The sequence below is a fragment of the Mobula hypostoma genome, chromosome 7 (assembly GCF_963921235.1).
Source record: "Mobula hypostoma chromosome 7, sMobHyp1.1, whole genome shotgun sequence".
Lineage (NCBI taxonomy): Eukaryota > Metazoa > Chordata > Chondrichthyes > Myliobatiformes > Myliobatidae > Mobula > Mobula hypostoma.
In genome coordinates, this window is record NC_086103.1 from 153,680,513 (window position 1) to 153,702,031 (window position 21,519).

Here is a 21,519-nt window from a genome sequence, read left to right on the forward strand (position 1 = left end):
TAGTGTTTTTGATCCTCCCAATCAACATCAGTGAAATGTTTAAGAACTTACTCCAGAGATATTGTTCTTACAAATTTTTAATCCGAGCACTCTGGAAGATATATGCCAGATGAATGAAATTATTCTCCTGATGATTACAGAATATGCCTTAAAGTTGAGTTGTTGGATTGCCAAGTTTTGAATTATGTTGAACTTTTGATCTAAACTGCTATAATCTAAGTTGTTTAAAGCAGTAAAAAAAAACTCAACTATTTTTCCTATTGGTAACTGAAAATTGGAAATGCCCTAAATAATAGAACTTTGTAAATACTGTCATGTTTAGATTCCAAATTTTGGACCTATTAATCAATGAAACTCAAGGAAGTGGAAACATACCACTGTGTTCATTGAATTCGGCAACCCATAGGGCCAGTTTATGCCCTTATGCATTTCCAGCATCAGGTAAAATCCTTAAACCATCACAGCTCCAATTTCATTTTAAAGTAACAATGTTTATAATCAATCCTTTTTTTTTACTTCTATGCTGGTTTATATATGTCTGGTTTTCCTAACTACAGTATGTTTTGCTTTATCAATTAAAAATCAATTGTTCTGTTTACTGATATTTGAAATACTATCCAAAATGCATTCATCTTAGCCAGTTAGATTTGATATAATTACCAATGGCAATATATTACATTTATTAAACCCAGTGCCATTCTGGTGCAGTACATTCCATCCTTTATTATATATAAACATTTCAGAAATCAATATTAAATTGAGTCAGGCCAAAGGGAAGTCTAGCTTTTGTATCCAGGTAAATGAGCTCAATTAAATTAATTATTGATTTATGATCCTATCAGTGTCATTCTTGCCATGGGATCAGTAATCATTCTTGAAAATATGGAAACAACCACGTTATCTCACATGCTTTTCTAACTCCCCGCATTCACTTCAGTCAGTGATGTTTATATTAAACTCTTCATCAATTATTAAACAACGTAATGCCTTTTAGTATATTGTAGTGCTGTGAAGTATTAAAATACAATAATAATAGCTTTTAAAGTGCAGTGAATGGATGAGAAACATTTCTGCAGATTTTTGTAATTTTTGAATTAAATCACAGTAAATCCAAGGCCACAACATGACCTCAGCTTTCCCGACACAAACTGAAGCCACAATAACATATTATCGTGAGGCTGAGGGATCAGAGCACCATGAAAATGAACTGAAGTGTTTCCTGAATGTCAATGACACAACTACATGGTGAAGACTCCCCATCTGATTGTTACTTCCCCAACCACCCTGAGACATCCAAATTTTGCTTGTTACTACTGCAGAAGATGGTTGACACTGAGAGCAGGGAATCTGAACGGTAACCAGGACTCACACCCACCTGTCGAATTCTCTGGCACTGTACAACTGCAGTCTTATGTACTGCCTAACTGTATCCCAGTGTTAGGATGACAGACTAATGTCCACCAGTATAGAAACACAGGAACTGCACTGGTCAGTACTTGACACAAGAAAACCTGTACATGCTGGAAATCTAAGCAGCACACAAAATGCTGGAGGAACTCAGCATTTTGTGTGTGTATTTAGTCAGTACTTGACCCCATTTTGTAATCCAAACACTAACCTGCACTTACTGATACAATACTTTATACTTTACAATACACCTGCATAGAGCTCTGGCAAGGGGTTTGGACCAACCTAGAAGAAAAGGGCACTTCTCACATTCAGCTAATCCCTCCCCCTTCCCCCTTTCAAGGGTGGGAATCCCAGTTTCAACTATCCTTTCTGTGAGGCATTTTGCACAGGACCTTGTACAGAGTTTGGAAGTTATACTTTCCAGGTAGGAAGCACTAATTTGAAAATCTGTGGATCTAATCACAATGAGGCATCAGACGGTCCAAAACTATCTAATGTCTCAGCACCGTATGAAGAGCGTTTGATGGCTCTGGGCCTGTACTCACTGGAGTTTAGAAGAATGAGGAGGTATCTCATTGAAACCTATCGAATATTGAAAGGCCTAGATACAGTGGACGTGGAGAGAATGTTTCTTATAGTGGGGGAGTCTAGGACCAGAGGGAACAGCCCCAGTATAGCAGGACATCCCTTTAGAACAGAGATAAGGAGTGATTTCTTTAGCCAGAGTGTGGTGAATCTGTGGAATTCATTGCCACAGACAGTCGTGAAGGCCAACACTCACAATGCGCTGGAGGAACTCAGCAGTTCGGGCAGCATCCGTGGAAAAGATTGGTCGACGTTTTGGGCCGGAACCTTTCGTCTTTTCCACGGATGCTGCCCGACCTGCTGAGTTCCTCCAGCGTGTTGTGAGTGTTGCTTTGACCCCAGCATCGGCAGATTATTTTGTGTTTACGTGAAGGCCAAGTCATTTGGTATATTTAAAACTGAGGTTGATGAGTGGACCACAATTTTGGTGTGGTTTGGAGGTTTGCGTGCCTCAATGACTTGGACAGCCATACTGGCTGGAGTCAGGGCTTTATGCTTTGGCTCTTGGTAGGGCCCCCCATGCCAAGAAGTTCAAAGGGTAAAGGCCGATTAAGAGTGGTCCACTGGTCCTCCAGGTTCAGGGGTTCAGCTCAGGGCTAACAACTCTGACTGGTAAAACAAAATTTTTACGGAAACAACAATGAAGAATCCTTCCACATCTGAGTGCAACAGGACTTGTACGACTGACAGTAGAGAAAATTGAGAGGAAGCTACTGACATGATGAAGGAAGCCCTGAACACGGCCAAAGATGGAGGACCTTCATTGCTGCCTTGAGTGCCAGCAGCATAAGTTGATTAGTTCTTGATCGGTAAGGGTGTTGAAGGTTATGGTGCGAAGTCAGGAGAATGGGGTTGAGAGGGATAATAAATCAGACATGATGGAATAGCGGAGCAGAGTCAATGGGCCAAATGGCCTAATTCTGCTCCTATGTCTTATGGTCTAAATGCAAAGGAAGCTCAGCCTGTATTATCTAAGGTCAGGTGACTGACATTGGGATGCAGATTAGAGTTTGTAAAAGGATTTGCAGACATCACTGCAATCCGGCAATCTATCAACTAACCAGATATATGAGACACAAACACAGTGAAAAGTCATTGGCTCCATAAACCACAAGCCAGATGTATTGTACTCCCAACTCTGGTGTGGCTCTGACAATTGCCTATCAACCAGCTAGGCAGCATTCAAGCCAGGACTCCTAAAGCTGCTGAAATTTGCTCTCTAGTACCATCTGCAGTTCAGCAGCCACCTGTCAGCCATGATGCAGGTGGTGGAGTGGTACATATATAAACACGAGAAAGTCTGCAGATACTAGAAATCCAAAGCAACACACATAAAGCGCTGGAGGAACTCAGCAGGCCAGACAGCATCTATGGAAATGAATAAACAGTCAACATTTCAGCTGAGGCCCTTCTTCAGGACTTGAAGAAGAGTCTTGGCCCGAGACATCGACTGTCTATTCATTTCCACAGATGCTGCCTGACATGCTGACTTCCTCCAGCATTTTGTGTGTGTTGCTTTGGTATGTATATACACAGTCGGCCAGACACTAAAGAAACGCGCAGGGGTGAATAATTACATTTGAATAAAAATGGCATGTTTTCATTCATGAATTTGGTTTCACACTTTTTGTGTTGACTTTAAATTTTTGCATCGAAGAAAGGGACACTTCGTAATTTTACCTTCAGCTCCTCAGCAAGTTGCCTTGCAGTTGGTACAAAGGCTGAGCCCTCATGATGTTAAGGCCCTTCAGCAAACAGCAGATCACAGCACCTGCCAGCCACTCTCTTGAAAAATGCAAAGTTCCTCCAGAGCAGTGCAGGAGGTAGGTACAGCATACCAACTGCCTACCCTAGCACATTTTCAGAGGCAGGAAGGCTTTCATTCTGCACATCCTGCAATGTGGTGCATTAAATAATCAGACACAAATTATAGCACATTGTCTTTATCACTAGTAACCAGGGTCTGCTTCCCCACAGCTGACTCAGCTAACTTTAGCAGAATGGAGGTTATTGGACTGTTGTCAGGACCTGATCATCAGGATTGACTGGCTATTATCTTAGACCAGCTATACGTTAAGGGCTGACAGAATCCCTTTCAGATTTGGCACAGGGCAGGATTGAAATGTGGAGCATGCTACACACATCACTGGAATTCCACATTCTCCAAATGTTCTATGGAAAGAGCAAATAGGGAATGAATCCTTCTACTCAACACTGATTGTCAAATTACAACATTTTACAAATTCCTCCAACTCCAGCATGAAAGGAGCTAAACTCATGAAAAATCTTAACTACAATCATTCTGACAGACAGATGAGCGCTTCTTTTGCTTTGTGGTTATGCTTGTAGCTACAGGTGGTAGTAAAGATACACGCTGTACACGTGCAACTAATTCGTGCAGAAGCCTTCAAGGTAACACAAAGTCCTTCAACACCTGCCAGATCACTCTGTCAACTCAGGCAATGTGATAAATATAGAAACCACTGAACACCTAGAGGATCACATCAAAGGTCAAAGAAATCAATTAGTGTCTGAATTTTCAGCATCTACTCCTTGCAAATAGCTTACCAAGCGAGGGCAGTAATAACTTTCTGATATTAAAAGGCCATGCTGGCATTTGATCAGAGCATGAACTGTCTGGTCTACATACTTCCTTCAGATGTTCATTATGACCTTGACAATATCCTCACAAATGGCATTCTGCACGTATGTACAGTGGCTCAAAGATAGTAAACACCCAAAAACAAAAGACTGACTGCGCCCATTTTTGTGTAACACAATCTCTCTATACTGTCTTCAAACATGTATGATCAGTTTTAGATCCTCGGTTAGAATACCCCATGATCTTGAAACCTCATACTCCCAAGCAGAAGCATTTAATGCCTCCTGAAGTAGTTCTAGATAAGTTCATGAATTTTTCAAAAGGTCAGTTTAAAATATAGCTCCACGCTGGAATGAAAGCATACTGCATCTATTATATGACTTAAATATTTTATCATATTGATATGATCCTATGTATTTTGACTTTAATATGTTTAGTAGTCAGGTTCTAATCTAATATCTACAAAATCTCCCTCCCATACATACATGTCTGTAACCGCAAAAGTACCTTTACAACTGCACAGCAATGAAGAGTATATGTTTAGCTTTCAAGCAAATCATTACATTGGCATGGTTTCTTGCTAATTAGCAGATACTCACTTTTGCAGAGTCTGAAATATTGTCCCAGTATGGTGATGGAAATTCCTGGTGTCCCATCAGTATCTGATCAAATAGGACATCCTGATCATTGCTATGCCTGTAAATAACATCATCTTTAGTTTATTACTTTTCTTTAAAGATGTTCAGGAAAATATAACATTTGTGGAAAAGGAAGCTGAAGATATAAAATTGCTTAATGTAATGCTTTTAATAAATCTCCAGACATGAGATTTTAAAATACTGAGAATATGGGTAGAGAGTGCCAATGATGGGACCTTCTGAGTTGGTTTTTAATAACAATACCTACAATATACAAATCATCTAGAAGAAACATAGTGAATCTATAGTTTTTGGGAACTTTCACATCCTAATGTTAAAGATAGTTAGCATAAAGTTGTTTTTCCCAAGATAATAGAAATAGAAATGTAGATAGATGAAATAAAATTTAAGTATTATTTGTTCAAATATTTAAATCCAAATGTTGCTGTTACTGTAATACACTAAAACTTCACTAATCCAGCAAACTGAGGACTTCAGTGATGGTAGACTGGCAGATTTTTGGATGTATTCAAATTAATATTCCAACACATTTAAATTCAATTACTTTAGTTATTACACAATATACAGTATATTATAATAATTTTGCCAGCAAACCTTCTAAGTTTAAAATGAGTGCAGAAACTGGGGCTCGATTGTGTGTAATGGGAGCAAGGCGTGAAACTGCACTGTGTGAACCAAATGCTGAACCATCAGGATTTTCAACATTGAAACAGCAGACCATTGATATTTTACCATAGTGGCATTTCTGAAGCATGATTAATAAAAACTCCAACATTATTACGATGCACCACTAAGATTTATCAAAGTACTTGCTAAAGGAAAACTAAATACTTTACAATAGAGTGGAGGAAATAAAGAGGCTCTGGAGGGATAAAGGTAAGCTGTGACAGAAGTGCTAAAAGAAGGCTTTTGGAACAGGAAGGTGTTGGGGAATGCTTACAGTAAAACTTTTTCAAAGGACAGCAGCTTGGGTTATGAATGACCTGAGTAACAAAAATCCAATTATGGAAATGTTCTCTTTGTTTTTAAAGCATTTTTCAATCTAGTATTAATAAAAGAATGTTTCGTGAAATTCATTATTGACTGGATACGTTCCATTATCTTAAATATGGGTAGTGGTATGGTGATTATTCAATGAAATTAAAGAATTAAAGCAAGTGTACGTGGAGCAATTTTATATGGAAAACCAATGATTCTGACTTAAGAAGAAATCAGTTTACAGACAGTTCTCAGGGACAGAACCCTCACACATCTCATAGTTTGTGGGCACTTACAATAATAGCTAATGATAGCGACCTAAAGTGAACAGGAGGATTATGTCTCAACAGCAGAGATCGGTTAAGAGTACAGATATGATTAGTGGCGATGTCTAGAAAGGGAAGGCAATATTGAAGTTGAGGACAACGATCTTGGGATCCATGCACTAAGTCCAAATGATTCTGTCAAAAATAGTGGTAGGAGGGGGAGGATTAAAAGTTGAAGTTTCGCTCAGTATAGGGGAGTCTAAAACTTTCTTTGGTTTATTTATAAAGGAAACCTATTGAATATTGAAAGGCTAAGTAGAGTGGATGTGGAGAGGATGTTTCCCATAGTGTGGGAGTCTAGGACCAGAGGGCATAGCCTCAGAATAGATTAGAGGGATGTCTATTTAGAACAGAGATTAGAAGGAATTTCTTTAGCCAGAGGGTGTATATTTAAAGTGGAGATTGATAGGTTCTTGGTTAGTCAGGGCATCAAAGGCTGTGGGGAGCAGGCGGGAGAATAGAGTTGAAAGGAATAATAAATCAGCCATGAAGGCATGGCAGACAACTCAACGGGTCTTATGTCCTTATGGAAACTGTTGATAAAGTTGCAAGGAGAAGCATGTTGCAAGGTGATTTTGACAGGAATGGGGAGAAGGCTATGGTTGTGGCGTTATCATGGACATTACCCTGTATTCAGCGGAGTCCACAAGAAATGATATAAATTAATATTCAATTTTAAATGAAAATTTACATTGCTTTGGAATCACAGCAGGGAGTGTTCAGTGAATTTATTCAAACGATTTAGTGAACTTATCCCATTATTTTAGCTCATTAAAGTGTCATACTGAAAGTTATTTAGAATTTTTATTGAAATACTGACAATTCTATTTCGAATGAACTCTGAAGCAAATGAACTTTACTTATTACCCCCCAAAAATTATCTCCATATCTTAGGTGAAGGAATCCAATTTGTACTTTAACATTTAGCTCTGAAACTGACCGTTTTTACCTCTGTGCACAACTTATGGCCCCTTGCTGCACTCATAAAATAGGGTATGATGCTATTGAGCAGTTACATCTTTGAATGGCATACCTAATTCATGAAATATTCTACTATCATAATAGCTAAGTGGTTCCTTAAGGTTGTCATAGCCAAAGGAGGTAGTGGGGATAAGTTCCCACTACCTATTAAGTGCTCCCAATGGTATGTAGCTCAAATAGCCGTTGGCAACCAAGTCTAGCTCACGTGTGGCTTAGCTACTAAACCTAACAGATCTGTTTCTACTGACAGGAAAAGGGGCAAAGGAGGGTTGCTGGTGCCTTAAAACCAGTTCTTTGGGCCAACGGGGCTCGTCAGCCATGGTTAGCAGCTCATGTAAGAGAAGTAAAACTCTGACCTCAAACCGCCACTGCCATGCGGCTAAACATACTCATGGGAAAGACTTCAGGAGTAAACCTTGAGGGAAACATCTGGAGCTGGAGTCCCTAAGGCAGTGCTACATTGAATTCAAGTTGACTGGCAACTCCTGTGATGGCGCCGGTGCCAAACTGCATTGGTCTCTGCTGTTTCTTTGGATTCACCAGCTGCACGGAGAGAGGGAGCCTGCTGCATTGGAACAGCTTGCTCTCCATATCGTACTGCACTGGCCTGCATATAACGTAGACAGCCAGGACACAGCATCGTCAAATTACTAACTTTATCAAAGCACAATGCAGTTTTCAAGAACTTCTTAGAGCCTCTTTCCCAAAATAGGCAAGGGGTTGATGTCTAAAAATTGATAAATATTAAATCTAAAAAATTACCCAGAACCATTTATTCTGAGGGAATAGGATGCACAAATTAACACCCTGAGCATTAATGTACCTGATAAAATACATTATCTCAGAAATCTCATGGATTATATCATTGATTAGTGGTCACACAACTTGATTTTAGTAGGGTTTCTGTTGGATTCCACAAATTAACTCATCTACATCATCTTGTATTGCATTGTACTGCTGCCGCAAAGTTAACAAATTTCACGACATATGCTGGTGATATTAAACCTGATTCTGATTCTGATCTGTTGTTTAAACTAAGTTACTGAGTTATTTTCACCAAGGTTGTTAGTTGGTATCCTTATTAAATTCACACCTATCGGAATTTGGTGGCAGATTGTGGCTGATGTTGATGGAACTGTCCAACAGCAGTTTGTACCTTTAAAAAAATGAAGCGAAGCAATTTTGCTGTATAACTGATTGTCAAAATAATAGACTTAATCTATGACAACAGTTTGCAATGGCTGCAAACACTGAAAATAAATATCAATTTATACAGTGCATGTGGTCAATGAATTACATCTGTATGATTTCCATACTGAAAAGTCTTAAACAGTAAGCTGAAGGACTAGTTTATCTTTCTCTGTTGGTTAACGTGACAGTTTATTGTGATGAAGGCTTCTGGCACTCAGTTTAACATCTCTACTAAAAATAGCATGTTTGAAAATCTTTGTACTCTGCTGTAGTAATTTTCTTTATTATGTGCTTAAGTAGCTGGAAATGGGCTTAACTACATAGGATTTAACTAATCCAACAGCAAGGTTACTGTAGCCAGTATCTGTTCAGTATAATATATCGTCATTTCATAACTTGTCAGAGCTTTGCAAAAATAACAGATCAAATGCTATATTAAAACAAATCTCAATTTCTTTACTATCAAAATTGTAACAGTTATTTAGTGTTCTTAATGCTTATCCATTCAGTATGCTTCCAGGATTAGTAACTAGTGTCACAAAAGTGCTCTAGAATAAAATCTTACCGTAGAATAAAATAGCATATCATTATAACATATTGTACTACATTTAAACAAAACTATATGTAAGCAAGCTGCAGTTTTCGATTCTGATATTAATGGAACAGAGTAGGAATAAATGATGAAACACTGTGTCATTGCAAGAGGCCATTCAGACCATTAATTCTATGACAGCAAATGTATTACCTCACTGAAGTGATTTACCCAAAGTACTTAAACAACTTGAAGTGTTACAAGGTAGAAAGTCATACCAAGACTGAAATGAAAACTGCCATTAAATACATCAAATACAATTCTGAAGGTAAAGATCAGCTTCAAGACAGTTTTCTGGCATTTTGTTTTAACAATGCTCTGCTGATTGCCATCTATTATCATCAGAGCTTGAGATGGAAGATAAAGATAAGTTCACAGATCTCCACTTCACATTGGAAAAAATTTGCTGAAATGTTCCTGTGCATTTGCCAAGGTATCCACTTGCAGATTACTCATTCTTTCCTGGAAGCCTGATTTCTATATTGTCTACAGACACTGAGATTCTGTTCAGCTTTTTGTTCAGTAAAAAGTATCCTCAATTAAAATCTACTACAGCATCACATATCAATAAAATGAACTAAATAGCTTGAGAGCAGTTTGAAGTACCCATGCACATAAACTAGTTTTTCAGGACATAGCAGAAGGTCATATTTTTAAGTTCTATGTGTCCGTCACAATTTTACATCAGCAAAATAGTCTACTTGATCTAAATTATAGAAATAAAATACTGAATAATTCAGGTAATTCATTGATTTATGATCTTGAGATAAGAAGACTGTAGCAGTCACATGACTGAAGTTGTTATACATTCTTGATGGTTATATATCATTTCTCTTAACTCATCAATTATAACACAATGTAGCTCATCAGCAGCCAATTGCAGCTGTCTTTTACTATTATGAACTTCAGCTGAACCTGTGAATAATTATAAGATGATGATGAATTATCAACTCTGCATTAAGTGAGTGATTATTCATAGCTGTTCTATAAGGAATTTGGGGAGCAATCTGACCAAATGATAGAGATAAATTCATACTTGATTGAGATAATAAGACAATGATTGCAGGTCCACAGATGCCTATCAACTTGATATGCCCTCAGTCATTCCAGAATTATACTAGTATATGTCAATTTTGAAAGAGATTTTAAATTAATTTAATATAAAATATGAGCATGTACACAATGAAAGCAATTACAAACTACAGCCAAATAATAATTTAAAACAAAGCTAAAAAATGATATTTTTCCATTTCCAGTTTTAATGCCCTAGGCCTGACTTACATCTATAATTACACTATTACGCCCTCATTCTCTATTGCACTCTCATACATTATTAGTCATCTTATCATTAAGATCAGTTTTGATTTTTTTTTCCCAAAAATGTGTTGATCACCCCGTTTCTCTTTCTGGTTCAGCTGGCACTGTTATATTTTTAGATCTCTCACTACAATCCTATTATTAAACAAAAGGTTTGATTTTGTCCTTTTCATTCTAACCTCAGCAATTCTCTGAGATGTCTGCAGTGCACCAAACGCAGACTCTTGACTTTCCATTACGCTCCTCCCAATGTTGTGTCCACAGTGTTATACACATAGAAACCTAAAATAACCTTACTAGATTGCCCTACATCTCTCTTCTATAAGCTTCTCCTTCAAAACCGAACTGTTTGAGCAAGCGATCAATTATCTATCATAATACATCCTTAACCAGCTCAGTGTTAGTTCGTGTCCAACTCAGCCTCAATGTTAAAGCTGCTATATAATGTCTTCCTGTGCTTTCCAGGAAATGTTGATATTTGCTGTTACTCCATTTAAATAAAGAAAAAAAAAGCAAGGTCCATGTTCAGCATTGTCCACCAATATCCACTAAAATGAACTGAAAAGCTAAAAGAAGATCATCTGCATAGTACATACCCACGAAACGGAGGGAAACCACAGAGCAGAATGTAAGTGATCACGCCAGCAGCCCAGATATCCACCTTCAGTCCATATCTATGAAGATAAAAACTCATTTAGGTATGTATAGATATAAACAACAATCTTCAAAACTCATATGTGCAATATGGATCACTAACAAGGCTCATGCAATGTCCTTCACATAGACTATGTTGAGAATATTAATTCGTGCTGCAATGTGTTCAAACGCATTTTTATCCTTTCTCTCTCAGACAGAGTTCTTCATTTAAGTTCTGTGCTGTGGCTGTTGCTGGCCCATTTGTTGTTTATTAGGTGAGTAAATCAGGTTCTGAATGTAAGTACTGATCCACCTCTTCAAAGGCGATACACTGACAGTAAAACAACGAGAGGAGAGATGTATTTCCTTTCATTTACACCACCTAGCTTTAAATTAATAAGCTTCTTCTCTCCTAGAAAATAAATCAGCTGTCTTAATGCAAAATTTAAATGATCTCTTAAATTTGGATTAAAGTTGCCATGAGATTGTTTGTATGCATAATGAAAAATGTCCCACTGATGTAGGAACATTGCTTTTCAAACATGATCAGGACTGAGTAGAGACTTATTTTACACGGATAAATTCTCTGCAGAGTTTACATAAACCTAAGAAAAAATATTCTATTTTAGTTTTTGTTTAGTCATGCAATAAACTCATTTCACTTAGCATGTGAAAGTTAAAAATATTCACAAATTTAAAACAGAAGGTCAGGAACAGCTGCTGAGTACATGAGATATAAATTCAATAGAGATGATGACCATCGAGTATCACAAACGCACAAAATCCTTTCTCTCATTATATTTATGCCAACTATGATGCCAAATTAAACTCAGCTCATCCAAGATTAGAGTGAAATGAACCATGCCTGCACATGGTCCATTTCACTCTTTTCCCTGCTTGTTCATGCCTCATCAATGTTGCTGTTCTAAAGGATTTTTTATACCTTCCTAACTGCAGCTTCTCTTGGCAAAATGCTCTCAGTACTTATCACTCTCTGAGTTGAACTTGCCTCATAGTCTTTGTTTAAATTGTCCTCCTTTGGCCTTAAATTTATGCACTCTTGTATGTGATATCTCTACTCAAGAAAACGACTCTACCTACCTTATCTGGGCCTTTCATAATCTTGTATACAGCTATCATGTTGTTCCTCAGCTTTCGATGTTCAATAGAAAACAGTCCAAATTTACAGTCACAGAGAACTACAGCAGTGAAATAGGCCCTTTTGCCCATCTAGCCCATTCCTAACTGCCTAGTCCCATCCACCCTCACCTGGACCATAACCCTCCATACTCTTCCCATCCACGTACTTAACCAGACTTCTCTGAACCCCCCTCCACCACTTCCACTGGCAGCTCACTCTACACTTGAATCAGCTTCTGAGAGAAGAAGTTCCCTTTAAATATTTCACACTTTATCCTTACGTATGATCTCCAGTTCTAGTTTCACCCAATCCCAGTGGAAAAAGCCTGCTTGCATTTACCCCATCTATACCCCACATAATTTTGTATAGCTCTATTAAATCTTCCCCCATTCTCCTATGCTCCAGGGAGTAGTCATAACCTATTCAACCTTTCCCTATAACTCAGATACTCAAGTCCTCACACCATCCTTGTAAATTTACTCTACACTCTTTCGATCTTATTGATATCTCTCCTGTAGGTAGGTGACCAAAACTGCACACAATATTCTAAGTTTGTCCTCACCAACGCTTTATACAACTTCAACATAACATCCCAACTCCTGTACAGAATGCCCTGATTTATGGAGGCCAATGTACCAAAAGCTCTCTTTACACCCGTCTGTCTATGACACCACTTTCAAGAAATATGGATCTGAAATCCCTTTGTTATATGCTGACTTTCCCTAATGAGTCCATGATTTTCCAAATGCAAGTACACCCTGACCCTTAGAATCTTCTCCAATATTTCCCTATCACTGATGTAAGGCTTGTCCATTTACGGTTTCCAGGTTTGACTGTTTCCCTTCTTAATCAAGGGAACAGCAGTGGCTAATGACTATTCTCCATTCTTCTGGACCCTCACCTGAGGCTAATGAGGAATCAATGATCTCTGCAGATCTCGCAGCTATTTCCTCACTTGCTTACCTCAAAGTATTTTAGGATCGATCCTATTGTTGGGACCTCCGTAATAATTTTCAAGACAGATGTCACCTCCTCCTTCCTGATATCCTCTCCCTAATTTCTAGAGATGTACCATGAAGAGCATTCTGGCTGGCTGCATCAGAGTCTGATATGGGGGGGTGGCGGCTACGTCGAGGAGCAGTGCCCAGAAAGGCGGGATCCATCATTAAGGACATCAGCCAGGACATTCCCTCTTCTCATTGCTACCATCAGGAAGTAGGTACGGAAGCCTGAAGGCACACACTCCCTGATTCAGGAACATCTTCTTCCCCTCCGTCATCCGATTTCTGAATGGACATTGAACCCATGAACACCATCTCATTACTTCTTTTATTTCTATTTTTTTGATCTTCTTATTTGATTTAACTATTTTATTTCTCTATTATTATGTACTGCATGGTACTGCTACTGCAAAGTTAACAAATTTCACGACATACGCCGGTGATATTAAACCTGATTCTGATATCATCTTTTTTCCATACCCTTCTTAGTCTTATATGTGCTACTACAACTGCCTTACATCCTTGGGTTAGAGAAGGGAAGAAAATTGCTCAGAATTCCTGAATTCTATTTATTGAACCTTGACAGAAAGTTCAAGTTTGTCCATGACGTCATTCACAATTAAATAGCATTGTTATTTCAGCTCTATAAAAGAAATCTAGCCTCTTGTTTGATGTGGTAATAGGACAGCTGATATCAAAGGAAACATACACAAGTATTTCTATTCTGGAGAAAAATGGAAAAAAAACGAATGGAAGTCATAATAGAACATGCAATAATACTTAAATGTATTGCTTAGAGGAGGATATCTGTACATGGCAAGCATATTCATATGGTACAATACCCCGTCTCTGCAATTATTTCTGGAGCCACATATGTAGGTGTTCCACAGACAGTGTACAAAGGCCCATCTACTACCGTGGCAAGGCCAAAGTCCCCTAGCTTCAGAGATTTGCTTCCATCTTGATGCTCATATACCTATGCAATAAAATACAAACAACAGGTGTTTGGGTACATGCCAGCTATGCATTTGTTTTTCTATAGCAATACACTGAAATCGTGACCCTTCCGTGAGAGCAGTTTTATAATCATAGTACCAGTGGGGACAGCCATTCATAATGTCATATTTAACTGATGCAGATTCAAAATTGCAGTCACCAGTTAAAGAAAACATAAGGATGCAGCCAAAACACTTTGATTCAAAGACCAATGCAATAAGACATGCATGTCGTTAAGAATTTCTGTCCTGTCTGTGGCTGTGCCTCTCATCCCACTTTGGCCTCAGTAGTCAACTCAGAATCCACAAAATTGGAGTAGAAGCAAATCATATTCAATCCTAAGGGATGGCTTAAGAAGAAGAGTTAAATGTTTCATATTTTTTCTTAATTATCAAATGTTTCACATAGTTGCTTTGTGAGTTATTTTATTCCCCTTTATTGCTGCTATTATTCCCTACATGTTATTAAGAGAGAGGCAGTGCTCTGTTCTTTGCCTTAATATAACAAACTATTAATAAAACAGAAGTCTACTTGCTAATCAAAAATATCTATTTAAAAAACGGGCCATCTAGGGAACAGAAGAGCCGTTCCGGGTGTTATTTAATCACACTCATTACCTCAGTGATCGTGTGGCTTAATTGTTCTCCAGCATTAAGAAAAATAATAAACATTTGTTATTATAACTACTAATTTGAGACTTAAGTGCTCCATAATTCATTACTGTTCAAATCACTGTCTTATTTCCTTTGTGCTTAAAGAAATTAATTCCATAGCGAGTCAATGATCAAGCCAAGATTATGGAAACAATAGCACTTGCAAAAAATGACCAGCTAAATTACAACTAAGGACAAGGTAATGTTGGGTTTATTTTGTATTATGTGAATTACATTTGCTCCACTTTGAAATGCAAGTCTCTCATGTATCTATTATCCCTTTATATAGGTATGCAAAAGAATTGAGGAACAGTAGCTAACCAGAATCCAGTGTAACGATATTTTAGATTGTTTTTATAGTCTTACTTATGCAGTAAAATGTGTTAAGGAGCTGTTCAAAACAGAAATTGTGCAAAAGTGGGGGAAAAATAGATAACTAAAGGCACGTTTGAGAGATAATTTTTGTAAGTGGTTAAAATCCCACATTAAAAACAGTTGTAAGAACTAAATTATATTAAATAGAAATCTAATAAAATTTAAAGTCAATTAAATTGCAGATGCTAGAGATCTGAAACAAAAGTAGAAAATGCAAGAAACAAACATAAGGTCAAGCAGTTTCTGTGGGCATTGTGATTTTGGCCATTTTGATTTATAAAATAATGGTCAACATCATGCATGCATCAACCTACGTATTCCCTGAGAGAACAGCTGAGTACTTAAGCATTTCATATTTTCAATTTATGACGATCAACAATGGGCAGACAAAAAGGTACAGAATAGTTGAGTAAGCAACGCAACATGGGTTAGATAAAGACAGCTACGCAAAAATCGATAAGGGTTTGAAGCTCTAAAGTTATGAAGTATTTCTGGTGTTGAAGTCAATACTGGAGGATTTCTGGGGCTTCAGGTCCCAGTGTGAATGGCTAACCCTGTTAATGCCCTCAATAAAGCCAAATTTCATAGTGTTTGCTATATGCTCAGTACACTAGCAGCAGTTCTAAAGACAAATTATAAAATATTGCAGTGAATTGTGCAGTTTTGAGTTAGCTTTTAGTGTTTATTTTTAGACTAGTTTCTCTCAAGAGGGTTATGTGAATTTTTAAAAAGATTGTTGGCTCCATTTTTTTCTCCTTGCTCTTTGGTTATATTCTATCCCAACTCATTTTTGAGATTAGTGGAGAGAGGAGCATAGTGGAGAATATCCTGATTGGCTGCATCACAGTCTAGTTTAGAAACATCAATGCCCAAGAATAGAAAAACCCACAAAAAGTAGTGGATACAGCCCAGTCCACCATTGATTGCATCTACAAGGACTGTTGCCACAAGAAAGCGGAATCCATCATTAAGGACCCCCGCCATCTAAGCAATAACTTCTTCTCACTGCTGCTATCAGAAGGAAGTACAGGAGCCTTTGGTCCCACACCATCCGGCTCAGGAACAATTATTACTCTTCAACCATCAAGCTCCTCAATCAGCATGGATAACTTCACCCGACACTCAAAATGATTCTGAGTTCAGTTTTAAAACAAAACAGGTGTTGTATGCTGACCAGGTAATTTATTTAAGATACGTGTTGGCCCTGATGCTGGAAGGACTCCCTATTGTTCTTGAACAGAGTTTTGGATTGTTTTACAAGTTTGTGATGGGACAGACATGGTCTCACTTCTAAGTACTCAATAACTCATGTTCTCAGTATGATTTATTTACTTAATTATTATTAATTTTATTTGTTTTTTGATATGCACAGTTTGTCTTCTTTTGCACATTGATTGTCAGTCTTTGTTTCTGTGTAGTTTTTCATTAATTCTGTTGTATTTCTTTGTTCTACTATGAATGTATGCAAGAAAATGAATCTCAAAGTAGAGTACGGTGACAAACACATAATTTGATAATAAATTTACTTTGTCTTTGATTTATGAGTGCAGAAGTCTTGTTGTTATTCTTAATTTCAAAGACTTCATCAGAAAACGTGGGGTGATATATCATTGCAGCAGAGAAGACGTGCTCCACTATTAGAATGTTTGTCCCATTACAAATATGCAAAACAATCCAAAACTCTGTTCATGGACAAGAGGGAATCCTCCCAGCATCAAAGCCAACCTATATCTCAAATCAATTACTTGGTTACATCCAAAAACAATTTTATGTTGAAACCATATTTCCCTCAATGACTGCATTTCAAACATTTTGGAATGCCTAGAGAAGGTGAAACATGCTCTATCTTCTATCTTCTTTTCCTAGACACATTTTTTATGAACACAGTTGAGATTGGCTGCTCAAACTATTTAAGCAAGCCAGTTGGACATATACAGTATATCAAATTGTAATACTCTTCAACTGTTAGTGTTTTAGAAGTGTCCAGCCTCAACAACCACAATTCTACAAAGACTTAAGCTTGTAAATTCAACATATTTTTATGTAAAGCTGCAATGAGAATAATTAATAAACAAGTCACAATTGAATAGTATAACTGATAAATATATCATGTAAATGACCTCAGAACCTTGCCCCAGCTTTACTATTTTAGATTAAATTGATATTAATTTGTAAACATGTATTTCTAACCCACATATGATTTGCATTGCATAGATCCAGATTTATAGAAGTAATAAACATATCATTGAAAAACTTTTCCCCAGTTCTTTGAGCTGTTAGATAATCGTAATACAATTTTGTTTAAATGGTAATGAGTGGAATAGCAGATACTTCTGGCACAGAAGGTTACCATTTGGCCCACAGTATGAATATCAACTCGAAAAGCACTGCCCAGCCTAATTCCAACTGTTAGTTCCGGTTTCCGAGTCTTGTAGGTTAAAGACACATCCAAGTACTTTGTAAATTCCACAAGAGTTTCTGCCTTTATCACCCTTACAGGCCACCCATCTTTTAGGTGGGGATAATTTCCTCAGGTCACTTGACTAATTTCACTATTCATCTTAACTCAAGTTTTTACCCAACTAATGCTCATTCCAGCTCCAACTAAAACAAACAGATCTCATTTTTGTTTTACTGTCTACCTCTCTTAGTTGCCTTTGTTCCACTTGATGATCTTTACCTGAAGCCAAAACTCTCCAGTCCTGGCAAAATCAACTTATCTTTACTGATATAGGAATCATTGAAACAACAAGACATTTGTGATTTCTATGATACCTACATCAGAAAAAGTAACGTCTGGAGTCTTCTCTTTGAATCAGAAGCAAATATGATGATGTGGCATTATTCCCTTTGCAACCAGATCCTTGGCTTCTTGACCAACAGACATCAATCAGCTAGGATAGGCAGCAACACCTCCTCAACACTTGTGCTCCACAAGGCTGTGACCTCCGCACTCCCCTTTATTTCTTATACACATGGTCCGACTCTGCTCCGACTTCATCGATGAGTTTGCAGATGACACCACTATGGTAGGCCGAATCTCAATTAATAATTAGTTGGAGCACAGAAAGGACACTCTAATGGCATGATGTCATGACAATCACTTTTCCTACAGTGTCAGGCAAACATAAGAGATGGTTGTGACCTCAGGATGGGGTGAGGTGGGGGGGAGGTAATGTACATGCTCCTTTTTGCATGTCATGCATCGATGCTGCTCTGGTCCAGAGGGTTGACAGCGTCAAGCTCCTAGCAGTGAACATCACCAATATCGATGTGGTCCAACCTCATAGACACCACAGTCAATGAATACACACCAGTGCCTCTACTTCCTCGAGAGACTGGAGAGTTCCACTTCATCCTCACCAATTTTTACCAATGCATCACAGGAAGCACCCTACGTGGTGCATCATGGCTTTGCACATCAGCTGCTCTGCCCAAAACTGCAAGAAGCTGAAGAGATGTGGACACAGCTCTGCACTTCACAGAAACTGATCTCCGCCCCATTCAGTCTGCCTACACTTCTTGCTGCCTATATAATCAAAGACACCCGGACACTCTTTCTTCTCTCCTCTTGCATCATGCACAGAGTACAATTGCTTGAACGCACACACCACCTGGCTCAAGAATCGCTTCTTTCCAGCTGTCTTAGGACTCTTGAATAGTACCCTAATATGGTAAGATGGACTCTATCTTACAATCTACCTTGTTATGGCCTTGCACCTTATTTTTTCCCTTCACCGCACTCCCTCAGTAATTGTAACACTTTATTCTGCATTGTTATTGTTTATCTTTGTACTACTCAATGATTGTAAGAATGGAATGATCTACATGAATGCCATATCCTTGGTACATATGACAATTAAAAAAAACAATTCACCGATTGGGGCTACACTCAAAGCAGACTAGGGAAGGATAAATCTCATAAAGATCTTTTTGATTTTTATCACTATTTTGAAAATTAATCATTACTAATCATTTTTGTAGTTAGTATTTAAAATATGTGATTTAAAAGTTAGAGGGAATCTTCTATGAGTATGGACTATTGTTACATTGTTCCATTAGTATGCTCGCATATTGCCGTGTTATCATATATGTTAGTATTTTTCAAGGATATTTATTTCACAACTTACCAATAGATTTTCTGGTTTGATATCCCTATGCACGATGTTAAGGCTATGCAGGTATTTGATAGCGCTAGCCAGATTGTAAAGCATTCCACTGGCATCACGTTCTGTGTATTTGTTGGTAGAGGTAATTGCATCAAAAAGATCTCCACCCTAAAGAAATTATATCACTGTATGGTTACCCTTTCAGAAATATATTCCATCAAATATTCTAATAGATTCCAATTATGTAGATAGATAGATGTAAATATTTCAACAATTTTACTGTTATCAAGTTATTAAAACTTGATTTGATTATATATTTGAGAAGCATTATAAATACATTTTATTAAGTTATTTAATTTTTCATTACTCATTCATCAGTAAAATAGTCTTACCTTGACCAGCTCCATGACAAGATAGAGCTCATTTGGTGTATCCATCTCTTCAATTAAAAGAACAATGTTTGGATGTTTAACTCTTCTTAAAATGGACACCTCATTTTGAATCATATGTTCCTGCAAGAGGTACAAGGAGCATTATTTTTGTAATATGACATCATATAACTTTTCTGCCTACCTTTGTCAATGCAACCACGAAGATAGTTAATCAGCCGGGATTTTTGTTTTAAACTGTTCCATTATTCTATATGATAACAGATGATCCTCTACCTCAGTGACATATTCCCACTCTCTGCACATACCCCTTTAGGGATTTTCTATCTAAAAACATGTTGATTTCTTTCTTAATAGGTTTTGCCAGAAATTCTACTGTACATGGAACCACAGCTCCCTTCAGCACAAGTCCCAATATGTTTTAGCCCCACAGACATATTCACAAATCCTAAACATATGAGCCAAGCTCTACTAGTAATTTGCCCACAGTGCTCTGTGGTTGCACTTCCCACCAAGTTTAATGGTCAAGCACAAGTTCTGCCAGAATTCTTCAGCATGTATGCACCTGCCCTCAGAATTTGAGTCAGACACAAATCCATTCATTTGACACAAGCGATTCTGCAGATGCTAGAAATCATGAGTAACACACGCTAAAAGTGTGAGAAACGCAGGAAGTCAGGCTGCACCTATGGAGGGGAATAAACAGTTGATGTTTCAGGCTGAGCCTTTTCATCAAGACTTCATCAGGATCAGGATGGAAGGTCTTGACTTGAAACATTGACTGTTTATTCCCCTCCACAGAATCTGTCTGACTGGTGCTGTATCCAATTAGCCAGCTCCCTGGGATCCCACACCATCTAACCTTCCACAGCAGCCTTGCAGAACCAGCATTTTGTATGTGCTATTCCATTCATTTGAATGTGGATTGTTAGTTCTGTGAGGATCAGTCAGAATGTAAGTTATCTTTCTAAAATTTGTTTCCTTTTAATATTACAGGTGTCCCCCGCTTTTCGAACGTTCGCTTTACGAAACCTCACTGTTACAAAAGACCTACATTAGTACCCTGTTTTCACTTTCAGAAGGTGTTTTCACTGTTACGAAAAAAAATCAGCGGCGATAAAAAATTTCAGCACGCGATAAAAGGCAGCGCGCACTCCAAGCAGCCGCTCTCCCCCGGATTCGGAATGGCATTGCTTTTACACGTGCCTGTGAGCAGCCGTTTGCAAGATGAAGTTCTAAGGTGTCGGAAAAGCATATAAGAGCTTGTAAGGGTGTTACATTTAGCGTAAAACTAGGCATAATTAAGCGTTTTGATCGTGGTGAACGAAGTAAGGACTAAATGAGTTTGGCTTGAGGAAGCTGACGAAGATGATGTTGAAGAGGTTTTGGCATCCCATGACCAGAAACTGATAGATGCAATTGGAAGAGAAAAGGATAACAATCCAAACCAAATGCAGTAGCGAAAGTGAAGCCACTACGTGAGATTTTCGCTGCAATGATAAAGTACGACTTTAATTTTGAAAGGGTACGTAGGTTTAGGGGATATTTTCAGGATGGTTTGAGTCCTTACAAAGAACT

The 21,519-nt window shown here is 37.9% G+C and overlaps 1 protein-coding gene across 4 annotated transcripts in view; it reads right to left on the reverse strand.

Annotated features, from left to right (window-relative positions):
• dclk1a (doublecortin-like kinase 1a) overlaps positions 1–21,519 on the reverse strand; it is a 293,292-nt gene that overhangs the window by 34,117 nt on the left and 237,656 nt on the right. For all 4 annotated transcript variants that reach the window (XM_063054334.1, XM_063054335.1, XM_063054333.1 and 1 more), the window contains 5 exons: positions 19,945–20,064; positions 19,574–19,720; positions 14,262–14,395; positions 11,238–11,315; positions 5,197–5,293 (listed from right to left, as the gene is read on the reverse strand). In XM_063054334.1, coding sequence (XP_062910404.1) covers positions 5,197–5,293; positions 11,238–11,315; positions 14,262–14,395; positions 19,574–19,720; positions 19,945–20,064 — 576 coding nt within the window. The remainder of the gene's footprint in view (positions 1–5,196; positions 5,294–11,237; positions 11,316–14,261; positions 14,396–19,573; positions 19,721–19,944; positions 20,065–21,519) is intronic.